General features: G+C 41.2%; 1 protein-coding gene across 4 annotated transcripts in view; it reads right to left on the bottom strand.

Moving 5' to 3' along the window:
* LEF1 (lymphoid enhancer binding factor 1) overlaps positions 1 to 14098 on the bottom strand; it is a 126467-nt gene that overhangs the window by 13050 nt on the left and 99319 nt on the right. For 2 of the 4 annotated variants that reach the window (XM_089777637.1, NM_001286923.1), the window contains 2 exon segments: positions 9156 to 9204; positions 8521 to 8561 (listed from right to left, as the gene is read on the bottom strand). In XM_089777637.1, the coding sequence (XP_089633763.1) occupies positions 8527 to 8561; positions 9156 to 9204 (84 nt within the window). In that variant the 3' untranslated portion in view covers positions 8521 to 8526. 4 annotated transcript variants of the gene reach the window in all.

Raw genomic sequence — 14098 nt, 5'->3', positions numbered from 1 at the left:
TCAAACAGGGTTTTGTATTGTTTTAAATAAAAACATTGAATCTGAACAGACAACACTGATTTACTACTTTTTGGACTTCATAAGTTTGGAGCAAGTTAGTACATAAGTTACACTTCTGTATAGCTCATCTGATTTCATTTTCTAGCTCTTGCACCAAAGGATGTAGTTTACAAATATTGCAGATAGTGGATTTAAATATTGATTGGTATTGAAATCCCAGAGTCACTTGACCTCAAATTTGTAAAAAAAAGTTTAGAAAATGTATATGTTAACCCTAGATTCACCTGTTAATAGTACCTTACAAACACAAACAAATCACATACTATGCCATAGGTAACAAATTGAGCCGTGGCTCAAAAACTCAGCTTTATTCTGGCATCTACTACAAATGCCAGAGCAGAAGAATGTTCTATTCCTCATCTTTCCCGATATATGTCACTATATTCTCTATGGCTGTGTCTACATTGGCACCCTTTTCCGTAAAAGGGATGCTAATGAGACACTTCGGAATTGCAAATGCCGCAGGGGATTTAAATATCCCCCGCGGCATTTGCATGAACATGGCTGCCGCTTTTTTCCAGTTCGGGGTTTTGCCAGAGAAAAGCACTAGTCTAGACGGGATCTTGTGGAAAATAAGCCCTTTTTGAAAGTAGGAATAAGGGATCTTCCGGAAAAGTGGCAGCCATGTTCATGCAAATGCCGCGGGGGATTTAAATATCCCGGAAGATCCCTTATTTCTACTTTCAAAAAGGGCTTATTTTCCGCAAGATCCCATCTAGACTGGTGCTCTTCTCTGGCAAAACCCCAAGCTGGAAAAAAGCGGCAGCCATGTTCATGCAAATGCCACGGGGGATATTTAAATCCCCTGCGGCATTTGCAATTCCGAAGTGTCTCATTAGCATCCCTTTTACGGAAAAGGATGCCAGTGTAGACACAGCCGAAGTGTAACCTGAAAGGAACAATTTTTTTTTTAAAGTGTGCCTTTTTTGCATCTTCATTATGTATAAACACCTGCACCGAAGAGACATTTTCCTTCTTGTTTGTCTTTCACCTTAGAAATGTCACTATCGAGTCTGATCTCCCTCCCCTTGTTTTTCTGGCAGACCCGCTGAATACCTTAAATCCATGCTTGCTTTTACATGTTCTTGGCAGCTTCCATGAAAGATATGTATTTCCAAAATGTTAGTCACTGATATTAGCACCTGTTTCAACAAAAAACTTTTTAAATATCTTGACCAATTATTTTCTGCTCAGTTGCCCAGCTTTCACCCTCTCTATACATGATATCATCACCTAAGTTCTCCAATCACCAGAGAGCTTCCAGGGCAGACAAAACCTAATTTTTCATGTGATCAGGGGGAGCTGACAGACTTGCCAGGCCACTGGGCAAGTTGGGAATTGGGGGCTAAGGGGAGTGACTCTGTGCTTTTGGTGGGGCCTTGCGTGGAAGGGGTAGCGTTGAGGCAGCCAGCAGTCAGGAGCCCCGGCCCCTTTGAATAGCTCAGCCTTTGGGCGTTGCGCCTCTTATGCATCGCTCACCCTGTTGGCAAGCCTGCCTTTGATAAGATTTTTTTTAACGATGTAAATACGTTTAATATTTACAGAGGAGACCATGCAATTTACTGGTCACCTTCCAGACTTAGAAATGAGATCCGCTGTAGTAGTCATATTGCCATTTTTTGAGGAAAGTGGCAAAGTAATTATTGTCACCATTACAGTTTAAAGTTGGTGAGCCATACTAGAGTGAACAGCTCTCTTGCTTCCTTGCCAGAGTGTGTACAGGGTCTCGGTGTTCACACCTAAGTAGCACTTGTACAGCCATCCACCTTGCCCATACGCAAATACTGTTTTCTAGAATAACAATGTGAGCAACAAAGGAAATGTATAAGTGTTAAATGAACTGCTCCCCCATAACTCCTGACACAACAAAGGGGCGGGCTGGATCCAGACAGCCCTCCAAACATTTGGATCTGGACTGGCTCTTGGGCAGGCTCCCTGTCTGTCGCGGCCTCACATGCCACTTAAAGCGGCCAGCTGCTGGGACCAACCTGTGTCTCTGTGCCTGGTACACTTCTCGGGGGAGTCTCCACATGCTGTTCCTGAACCCAGCACAATCCTTGCAGTTCCCATTGTCCAGAAACCAGCCATTGGGAGCTGCAGGCGCACGCAGCACACAAAAACCTACTGCCCTTTCCCTGCTCCAAGGCACGCACCACACAGAGACACACACTGACCACAGCAGCTGGCTGCTTTGAGCAGTGTGTGGGGATGTGGCAGACACATAGCCTGCCCGAGGGCCCCACTGGGCTGCTGGCTGGGAGCTGCTTATGGTAAGCGTCTCCTCACCATAGCCTGCATATGGCACCCCACTCCTTCCGACATCTACACCCTGCCCCAAATGTCCTCCCAGATTCTCCATCCCTTCCTACATATCTTCCTCAGGTCACAATCCTCTCCTGCACCCAAACCCCCTCCCAGACCCTGCACACCAATCCCCTGCACCCAAGTCACAATCCCTTCCACTAAAACTCCCACGCACACCCCCTCCTGCACCCCAATCTCCTACCCCACCTCATTTCTGCACACAATCTCCATGCCAGAACCTGCACCTCCTCCATTAATAATATAGAAAACTGCGGCACATGACCACTTACCAAATTCTTAAGAGTGGCCCTTCAATCAAGGCCCATTCAGGTTTACATTTTTATGACCCCCTCCCCCCCCCCGAGGATCTCTACTTACTGAATTCTCCAATCTGTCACTGGACTGTTTTTATGTTTTGCTAACCCACCAGCAATTTAAAGAACTTTATCAGACAGACAATAAGACATACACTTCAACTTCATGTTTCTACATGACCAGCCAGGAAACTACCTGGTCAACTGCAGTCATCTGACCAAGTTCTTTTCCACAGCAATACAATGTCTGGGGCAGTAGGTTTGGTCTAGTTTACATTCTGTTTGTCAACCTCTCACTCATTTCCCCTAGTATTTAGAAATACATTTCTAGTTTTGCCCCCTATCCAAAAATCTCATCCCTTATTGAATAAAATTTGGCTCCAATATTCCTGTAAGGAAACAGATACTTAAGTGGGAGTCTAATTATTTTACATTGTTTAAATTTAATTACACAAAAGATCAAAATACACCTCTTTAATATGTTTTGATTGTAAATAAAAATTATTCAGGTTTTCTTCTGAGAGTTGAGTGTGTTCCTGAACTAAATGCTAGTTCTATCAAATTGTTGAAAGCTGAAAAGAAAGATATATTTAATTCTCCCAGGTTTCTCCCCAATTTCTTTCATTCCTTAATTAGCTCAGAAATTGACATATAGCAGGATGCAAATGGGAGTTGCAGGTATTCTATATGTCAAGTTAAATATGTCCACATTTCAGGGTAACAATCTGGAGTGGAATTTTTGTTTGCTTGTTTTTTAGTTGCACCTTTCCAGCAATTTAGAAGTCGTTATTCTCAGTTTGTAATGAGAAAAGCAGCTTGTCAGATTCTGTCAAAAGAATAAAATTCAGTAAGGGAATATGAATTCTCCACTTCCCACACAGAAGTTGCTGTCATTTATGGGTTTGCTAAGGATGCCTGCATTCAAAATAAACAAGCTACTTCACCACCAGCCTCCCAGAAGTGATGTTTTCATTACGAATTCATTAATCTGAAGCCACCCTCCCCACTAAAAGAGCAACTTTTGCCATTGGCAAGTCACATGGCACCTTTGGGTTGATTCTAGAGGACTCAATCCAGGACACATTAAGGCTACGTCTACACTGGCATGGTTTTGCACAAGAACTCTTGCAGAAGAATTCTTGTGCAAAAACTCTTCCAGAAGAGAGTGTCTACACTAGCATGTGCCTTTGCGCAAGGGATGTGCTTTTGTGCAAGAGCATCCTTGCCAGGGTAGATTATCTCTTGTGCAAGAAAGCTCTGATGGTCATTTTAACCATAGGGCTTTCTTGTGCCATAAATTTATGTTGCCTGTCTACACTGGCCTCTTGCGCAAGAACAGTTGCACAAGAGGGCTTATTCCTGAGCGGGAACATCATAGTTCTTGCGCAAGAAGCACTGATTTCATACATTAGAACGTCAGTGTTCTTGTGCAAGAACTCGCGGCCAGCGTAGACAGGCAGCAAGTTTTGGCGCAAAAGCAGCCACTTTTGCACAAGATCACACCAATGTAGACACAGCCTAATTGTTTACAGCCAGGCCCTAAGATACAACTGGATTTGCTCCAATCCCAGTCACCTAAAGGATCTCTATCAGGCATTCCTAAAACTTAAATACCCATCTGAGGAAGTGAAAAAATAGATTGACAGAGCCAGACGAGTACCCAGGCATCAGCTTCTTCAAGATAGGCCCAAAATAACAGAACATCACTAGTCATCACCTACAGCACCCCATTTTAAACTCCTCCAGTGCATCATTAATAATCTACAATCTATCCTGGAAAACAATCCCTCACTCTCACAGGCCTTGGGGGAAAGGCCAATTCTTGCCTAAAGACAAGCCCCTAACGTGAAACAAATTCTTTCCAGCAACCACACATCACACCGCAAGTATATTAACCCAGGAACCCACCCCTGCAATAAACTCCGGTGCCAACTGTATCCATACACAATTTGGGGGGGGCATGCAGCTAGTCGCACACAGAGTTGGGGGGAGAGAGGGGAGATGCGGCCCGTCGACTACTCCTTTACATCCCTAATTCAAACACAGAATCAGGATCACAAAGAAAAAACAATTTCTTGCCATTTCAACCAGAAAGGACACTGTCTCAACGACTTGATTACCTGCATTCTGCTACAAAGACCTTTTACATCTGCACTTGAAAGGGAATCCTCTGAACTGTCATTCATGCTAAAATTCGCCACTCTCCGGGGGGGGGGGGACTGAACAAAGACCCCAACTACCTTACCCATTACCAAGATAGCTTCCCCAATTATCACCTCTAATACCATTAGCTCACAGACATCTACCTTTCCCCACCTCTAATATCATTAACTCACAGACACTTACCTTCCTCCCCCCCCCTTCTGTTCTGAAATGTGATTTGTCCTTTTCATACGTGTTCATTTTTTTAAATTGTATCCTTTGGTATATATGGTTGTGACTATTTTCTTCCACTATTTGATCTGAGGAAGTGGGTCTGGCCCACGAAAGCTCATCATCTAATAAACCATCTTGTTAGTCTTTAAAGTGCTACATAGTCCTGCATTTTACTGTATCAAGTATTATTCAAAAAAGTTACCTGCACAAACCAAGCAAGAGAGATAGGTACCATTCTCAAATCCCATGTTACAAACTGCATGAGGATAAAGAGGAGAAACACAAACACCTGGAACACATTCAACCACTTCTACTTCAACGAATCAGAACATTTTCTATCATCTGCAGAATTCATAAAAAATATTCCAAACACAAATAATTCACCTGAGGCAGGCATCAGTTCTGAGAATCAAAGCAATCCAAGAAAAAAAGTGAAAAATTTTCACTTCAGTGGGTTTATCTAGAAAGGAATATAGTTAAGTTTGATAAGTCCTGCATACTGACTGCAGATTTTAACTTCTTTTTTTTTTTATCCATCTACAAAAATTCAGAAAGGGTACACTTTGGACCTGTGATAACAGTAAGTAAAAAGGAGGGCAGTTTTATGGTAACTCTGAAGCCCAAGATGAAAACCATGTATAGACATTTTTATTACGTTTGGCAAGGAGACAGAGGGCGACCCAAGCAGGATATTATTCACATACTGAGACATGCAATGGTTTGTACTTGCCAATTTTAATACTTGGGCCATCACTGTTCTCTAATTGAGCAAACGGTTCCATGACAATAGGAAGAGCCACCCTATCTGCATCATAAAAGTAAACTACATGAGATCTACATGCATGTAATCTGAACAAAATTCCCTAAATATTTTTAATTTCAATTAAAAATTGACAATATTTACTAGAGGCTCTTCTTTCTGTTTTAGTATTAGGGGTATGTAGATGTGGACTTTGCTATTTAGTCATTAATGGTTCCTGCTTCTTACTCCTTCACTTGCAGCCATGCTCTTTTCACGATAGAGTCACCCCTACAGACAGTAAGTAGTGAGGTCTTGGAGAAGAGTGTTTCAGGAGAACAAGCAGTGGAACTTGTTTGCAGATGAGCTTCTGACAAAGAATGAACCTGTTTTATGCAGTCGACAGAGTGCATGTTTTAGCTCAGTAAAACTTGTATTTCGACGTACCCCAGAAAGAGCTGGTGGGTCCAATACTTAAGGGATTCATTTCTACTATTGACAAATCTGATTTCAGAACAGTATTTGCAAGTCTATAGAAAGGCATCCAGGAAAGATTTTCTGAAATTTTGCTTACAAGGCAGTGAAACATCCAACCTTACATTTACTTGTATGTTTTCCCCATTCATTTCAAAAAATTGTTAGCTTGAAAACAACAATAAATAAATAGCTCTCCAATACAACCCAGTTTACATTGATTAATGTCACCATAACACGCAGAAGGATAAGGATCTGTAATGTGAGTGGCATATGGCACAGGAGAAATAGGAGGGCAGATCAGTTTTTAGTCCCCTGCTGGAGTACAAGCAGCAGCATTCCCAACAGGTAAGTTTCACTGGCTGCTTTCAAATCATGCAAGGCATCCATGGAAACAAAGTGTAGAAGATTCAGTAGCTACACACTTTTTTTTTGTTCTGTAGCAAAGAGTTTATGTCGGAGGCAGGAGAGAAAAAGAGCACCTAGAATATGGCTTATACCCCATGACTAATGAGAGTTGGAAAGCTCAATTACTGATTTGGGGGGGGATGTCAGGATCAATTAAGGCTAATATGTAGGGGAGGAGCTTTGTACCTAATATAAAGAGAAGGCCTCAAGTCAGAAGGAGAAAGAAGCCCAGAAGTGTAGGCCTTGAAAGTCTTGCCTGAGAAAGGAATGCTGAATTGGTCAGGAGAGAGATGGGGTGAGCACTAGCTCTCAGAAAAAAAGCTCCAGGCAGTACTGCTCACAACCAGAGACAGGAAGGAGCTTGGGAAGAGGGCCTAAGAACAGGCCAACACAGGAAGAACCCAGGGAACAGCAAGGAGCTTGAGGGAGCAGACAGTGGCTGCTCACTACTGTGTTCCAGGACTGGAACCAAGTGGGTGTGAAACCTCCTGGTACAAGATAAGAACTTCTGAAAGTCCTTAGCTAAGGAAGACGAAGGACCACTGGACGCAGGGTTCAGCGCTAAAGAACGGACAAGGTCATTGAACTCTTATTTGTCAACTGGAATTTGTTACCCCGGTGAGGAAAGACTGTTGGTTACCTGACAGAAGACTAAGATGTGAGAGATGTTTCTTCTATTTTTTTTCTCTATCCAAGGGTGGAATAAATTTTGTCACATGTACTGAGGCATGTGCTGATGTGCACCACCAGCAGAAACATAATGCCAGCTGTGGGCGCTCTGCTAATCAGCTGCGTGGCATTTGAATCTCTCCTGGGTAGACACCCGAGTGCTCAGCTTACAGGGAACACTGCTCCTGAGAATAGCAGACCACTGCGGGGCCGAAGAGACTGTAAGGCGTGGGCAACAAAAGAGGAGATCCTGCCAAATCCAGACATGAGAGGGCATGCTGGCTGGTGAGTCACTGTTCTGCAAGACCTGTTTGACTTATTTAGTTATGTTATAGTGCCTAAAACACTTGAGGACTTTTGTAGGTACACTGTGAGCTAATTATATTGTGTAAATGAAATATTTCAACTGACTCCATGTCCTCTATAAATGGATCTCATTACAGAGGAGGAAGCTGAAAGTCCTTCCAGCACAAAGATAAACTAAAATTCTGCTATAGCAGAGTCTATACTGAGAGTAATATCACATATCCATTGTGTTAAGTAGTGATCTACCTTTGGAGAGCGAGATGAAGAGAGAACAATCTCTTATTTCTAAAATGGGGAACAAATTGAAATTGTTTAAAAAACCCAACTTTTGAGATTTAGTCCAATCATCATGGGAGAACAATTCTTAACAACTGAAAAATAGTCTATTTGCTTAGACCTTGCTTTTTGTTAGTGTTTATTAATCATTTTCAATTAAAATAAGAGAATGGAGGAGGAAAAAAAAGCAAACCAGAACATCCAGCCAAAAAGCATCTTGAAGTCAACAACAAGTTAATTGCAGTGCTACAAAGCACAACTCTAACCTGTGCTTTAGGAATTTTGTTTGGGGTGCTGGCTGGAAGTGGTTTTCATTGCTTAATAAAGCCATCCTTGTGCTTCACAGGCAGACTTGCAGCTAGTCAGTGAGGTATGGTGCGTTTGAAAAATGTAAATAAGAAAAGGGAAGTGGTAAATTCCTAATACATAGCCGGTATAAAAACCATCAATAATCAAAACAAGGTTTCTTTGGGATATGTATATCTATAATTTTGGGATAAATTTAGATTTAATTGTAGAATTAAATCTAAGTAGTTTTACAAGAGTGTCTTTTACAACTAAATTTTAGCAGTAAAGCTTTAGAGATGTTCTTACCATGCTTCAGATGTAGGCAGCTGTCATTCTGGGGCCTGTACCTGTAGAAGATTGTTGTCCTTTAACAAATTTCCAGTGAAGAGTTTTTGCACATTCCAAATAAGTTTTATGCTACAATATTACATAGATTTGTTTTGTTCTTTTTTGTGGTTCTTATACCAGCCATTTTGTTTATTTTAAAATATATTTTTGATGTAAAAGGAAAAGAAGAGACCTCACTGATGCTTCGAGCCGACCTATAAGGCAGCTGTTAGTGTACGAAAACTAAAATGTAAACACAATGGAAATACTACAGAGGCTACTAAAATTACATGACAGACTAGTGTCAAATAATCACTGATGCACTTTCTTTGGTCTACATATGAAAGTGAAAAGACCTGATTAAACAGAAGCAAAGCATGACAATAAAGGTAGCGATTAATAAGTTCACCAAAGTAAAAGTACATTGTTTCTATCCAAGTGAAAATGTGTATTTGATGCATTTTTAGTCACATTCAAAATAACATTTTAAATATTAAAATGTGAATCAAAAGTGTTGAAGTAAGAGTGAAAACGAAACAGTGCGGTATGTGGGGGGTTTAAGATACACAAATGAGTGTGGAAAATAAAAAAAACAAGAGCCACTCACAACATACCTGATGTTGACTCCTGTAGTTTTTCTCTCTTCCTCTTCTTTTTCTTCCCCTGGAAAATAGATGACTTTACCATGCCATTCTATATATAGAATTATTTTTCCTCCACCCAGTAACCAACAAATGAATTCCAGGCATAACATCTCAAATCTGAGGATTTTGTGAAAAAGTGGCATTGAAGCAATAGCATTTTCAATGTAGTTTAACCCCCATGTCAATTCCATGCAATCTGTTCCAATTGCAGCCAGTTTTGCACTTTCCATGCTTACGGAGAAACATCTGTGAAAGTCTTAGAATGTGTCAGTTTCTCAAATGAGACAAATCCTCCAGACATATTGCATTTGCCAGCATTATTTGGTCACAAATAAACCACAAATATTTTCTTGATGTAGAAACAGTAGGTCAGTGCCATGATTTACAATTCTTATGTCTTCATATATAACTTCAAAGCCTAATAGGAAACAAACAGTCTTATGTGACACCAATAGAAAAGTTTTCCAGGTGCAGAAATAACTGGTAACTTAACTTGCCCCCCTTATACATGATCAATACAAGTATATTCCAATGTTAACTGTAAAATCAAGACCCCTAAGCCTGAGGAATTTGATACAGAAGCCACTTTTGGAGCAGAGTTGTGTTTCAGAAACTAAATTTTCATTTAAAAAAAGAAGTGCTAGTCCGTGTAGTTGCAAAAATAACCTTTTTAAAACATGAGCCACCTTCGTGCTGCAAGGACTCTGAATTTGCAAACAGTCTAAAACAATAGTTCTGAGAGCCATGACCTGCCCAACTCAGCTACATGCGGTATTAGCTGAGGAATATTTCTTCAAACATAATGACATGCATTTAAGCAGAGTAATTGAGTTATTTTCCAGCAGTATGACATTCTGTCTGGAACAACTTTTGTTACATGCGTGCATTCAACATTTGCGTAGGTGGTAGTGAGGGAAAGGCTTACTCCTTTGCAGTTGCCCATAATCATGCCAGTCAAACTGTGGTCCTCAGTACTGCTGTTCACTCTCTAATGCCATTTCAACTGGCTACAGTATTAATACTCACTATCAAACTGTTAGGTATATGTTTCATCTCAGAGCTACATTTCAGTGATGGACAAAATAGTTTACATATATTGTTTTGGCATCCTTCTGAGTTGAAGATGCTATACATAAATAAAAGGTAACTAGTTTTCAATTCAATGTAGGGGAATCTAAAATAGTAATCTTCTAATTGAGGTATTATGCTATAAAAAGTTGTATTTGTATTTTTATCAGGCCTAATTTGTGTTATACCTGATGGGTTGGTAAGTGGTAGCATACACATTTTAAAAAAGGGGAGGGGGGCATATTTACACAGGATCTGTCCTTGCAAATCAAGGCTTGTCAACAATTTGAAAAGCTACAACAGCACAGATGTATCACTGTAGTGCTTCAGTGTAAACGCTCACTGCCTGGGCAGACAGGAGGGGTTGTCCTGGCAAAGTAGTTTATCCATTTCCCCCCCAAGAAGTAGTAGTAGAAGAAAAATTATTCCGTCAACCTAGCACTGTTAGGCTATGTCTACACGGGCAGCTTCTTGCGCAAGAACAACTGTTCTTGCGCAAAAACTTGCCTGCTGTCTACACTGCATGCGCGTTCTTGCGCAAGTAAATTTACAGTATAGCGGTGTAAAACAGGGCTTCTTCCGGAAGAGTTATTCCTCTCCCCACGAGGAATAAGCCCTCTTGCGCAAGACCTCTTCCACAAGAGGGCACTGAAGAGAGGCAACATTAATTTCTTGCACAAGAAGCCCCTATGGTTAAAATGGCCATCAGAGCTTTCTTGCGCAATAGAGCGTCCACATTGCCGTGGAAGCTCTTGTGTAAAAGCACATGCCAGTGTAGACGCGCTCTTGTGGAAGACTTTTTGCGCAAAAAATCTTCTGCAAAACAGTTCTTGCGCAAGAAGCTTCCAGTGTAGACGTAGCCTTAGGGTGTTAGGTCAGCTTAACCACACAGCTCAAGGGTGTAATGTGTTGTCTTTTTGTAATACCCTAGACCGATGTAGCTGAGTTAACCTAACTTTTGAGCACAGACCAGGCCTAAGAAGTTTAATGTAAAATGCTTGCTTGGAATATGCTGAGTTCAAATGCAGTTTGAATCTACTATGTTGCTCTTGAGTGGCAGATTAAAGCTCCCATGTTAATAGGTAAAAAGGTCAGCCAAAAGGGTTGGCGAACAACTTCCGATTTATAACAGATCCTTCATTCAGGTATCTCAAAACTCTTTTGCAGACACTAAATTCCAAACACAGAAGTGTGATCGGTATGTACACTACATATATATGTAAACAAAAAGGTACAAGTGTTAGACTACTTGCCCAGGATCACAACTTTTTAGCCAATGGATAAGAATAGGCTATGAAAGGCTTTAGAAGTGACTAGTTCTCCTGCCTTACTCTGACACTACATGTATGCCTATGTGCCCGCATGACAATCATGCCAACCCACACAGTAGAAGTATGTGTCAGGAATTAATTATTCCCTTCTTCATATATGAAAGAGGACAGGTCTCCATCTGTGATCTTTTACAAAGCTTCAAATTTTGGCTGGGTCCTGTTGTCCTTATCCCATTGTAACTACGATCTCTACATTCGCCAGTGACATTTCTTTCCTCCCCTACATTACTATTAATATTCTGGTCTTCTAAACTCCTTTGGGGCATCAAGGGAAGAGTAAGGCTATGTCTACATATGGAGAGGCATAAGGATCTTGCGCAAAAAGGGGGTTTTGCGCAAAAAAGGAAATATCCACACTACTTGTTTTTGCACAAAAACGGACTGTAAAGGATTATGCAAATGAAGCACAAGAAAATGCTAATCCGTGCTTCATTTGCATTGCCTCTTCCAGTAAAGTGCGTAGTGTAGACATAGCCTAGGTCTCCTTATATGATGACTTAGCTAGTATTTAACAGTCTATTACCAAACATTATGCTGATTTACAGGTAGGCACTCTGCCTATCTCTCCGGAGGTTCACGTCCTAGCCTGTCCTCAGCAGAGCCAGTACCGACAGATAATTTGATAGGAATAAACTTCCAGAGGCTCAAGACCAAACACAAGCTAAACAAACTTCAAAGGCTCCTGGAGCACATCAGCATACTGTGCCATCTAGCCCTCTGGCCTCTTCATGAGGCAACATGGAGAGCAAAGTCTTGCACCTGAGAAATGTTCCTTCTCTTTAGATTTCTGAGAGCACCTGAATGAAACACAAGAATCAGGCTGAGGGGAAAATATGTTTCAAACTTGGCCACCAGTAGATTAATAACCCCAGAATACAGTGACACTCAACAGTATTCATACCTCATGTACTAGATGTATCTTGACTAGGGATGTGAACAGGTAACCTGTTAACTGGTGCCAAAGAGCTGCCATCTCTGTCAGCCTCTGTCTCCCGCCCTAATCGGTTAACTGATTAAAGAGGATTTTACATTTACCTAACCTTGACCAGCCTAAAGTGCAATTCAAACATAACCATGTCAAGTGACCATTGAAAAAAGTTAATTACTGTTGAAGCAATTTATTTTAAGTGATAAACTGCTCTCTACTGGGCTGTTCTGCTCTGCTCATCCAAGAATATAAATTCTGAGTTGCAGAGGGGAAGAGAAAGAAGTCCTGCAAACTTGTGCCCAAGAGCATGCTGCATCATATGTTGTGTCCATCTCAATTATTTTAGTATATAATAAAAACTAAAGTCAGTAGGTGGACTAATGACATTAAACATGTAGTTTCCAATGCTCTCAGAATGTCTCTACTGGATTTTAAATTAACTGATCAAGGAGTAAATGTGTGTAGTTCACCTACTTTGGGCGTAATAGATAATAAATCCAAAACAGCTTCAGAAGGATCTGAAATCCATTAGGTTATGCAGCACTGCAGAACCATCTTGGAAGTTGCTTCCCCCTGACAATCTAAAGGTCATCAAAATGCGTATGTAGGATATCACAAGATAATCATTAAAAACAGTAAGATGTAAATCCACCATCTACCATTTTATAAAGTTAGTACAAATGACTATTTAAAGCTTAATTATGTATAAAAACCAATTTTATTTAATTTCCAAATAAAGGCTTCTAAACAAATGGCCTCATTTTAGGCCTGATCACCACAACAGCTGGTAAGCTAACATCCTCTTCCCAAGAGTGACTAGATTAGAGTGGCTGGAGACTAGAGGCCAAAAGATTTTAGCGACAGGGTCCCAGCTGGTATTTATTCCCTTTGAGCCAACAGAGCAAGGCTCTGCTGACTTCCACGACTCTGTTCTGAGTCAATTCCTTGGGATTTTGCTTCTGAGGGATGGTGGTGAGGCATATTCATTTAGCTGATTTTTGGGGTAAGTCTATATCTAGTAGACCCTAACCAGCTAGTATTTTTAAGGAGTACATATGCATGCGCCCAGAGGAGTGTGAAAGCGTACTAAACAAAAAAACGGGTTCCACTCAAAACAGGAGTGCCTTTACTTACAGTATTCCCAAGAATCTCACCATGGCACTTCTGCCGCATTGTCAGAATGTAATAGTTAGCAGCATGCTTAGACGTGCACTTGAAAATAACGCAAAGAGAGTGGGTGACGTGTTGGAGCTGCACTGGAGAAAGATAGCAAACCCAACTTGCCCGTGGTCTCTCCTAGCTTTTGTAGTTGCCCAGGGAGAAAGGCCCAAGTGTTGACTAGTTTATTGCCAGCATTTCCTCACAGAGATGCTTCTCCCATCCATGTCACTATTGCAAATACTGCCTAGCTCTCCGGTTCAGCCACGGAGTATTGCTGGGCTGGCCATGCAACAAAACAGGGAGCCTGACTCAGCTGCCACTTGGAATATTCCGTAAGATGAGAGCTCTGTGGTAAGGTGCATGAATACCATTCTGGTGAGTGGCACGGACAAGCCTATTAATAGATGGAACCAGCCAATCTCTTA

Source organism: Pelodiscus sinensis, chromosome 4 (genome assembly GCF_052426305.1).
Source record: "Pelodiscus sinensis isolate ZL-2025 chromosome 4, ASM5242630v1, whole genome shotgun sequence".
In the NCBI taxonomy this organism is placed as follows: Eukaryota; Metazoa; Chordata; order Testudines; family Trionychidae; genus Pelodiscus; species Pelodiscus sinensis.
Note: the sequence above shows the minus strand (reverse complement) of the source record. Positions and strands in the feature narration are given on the sequence as shown.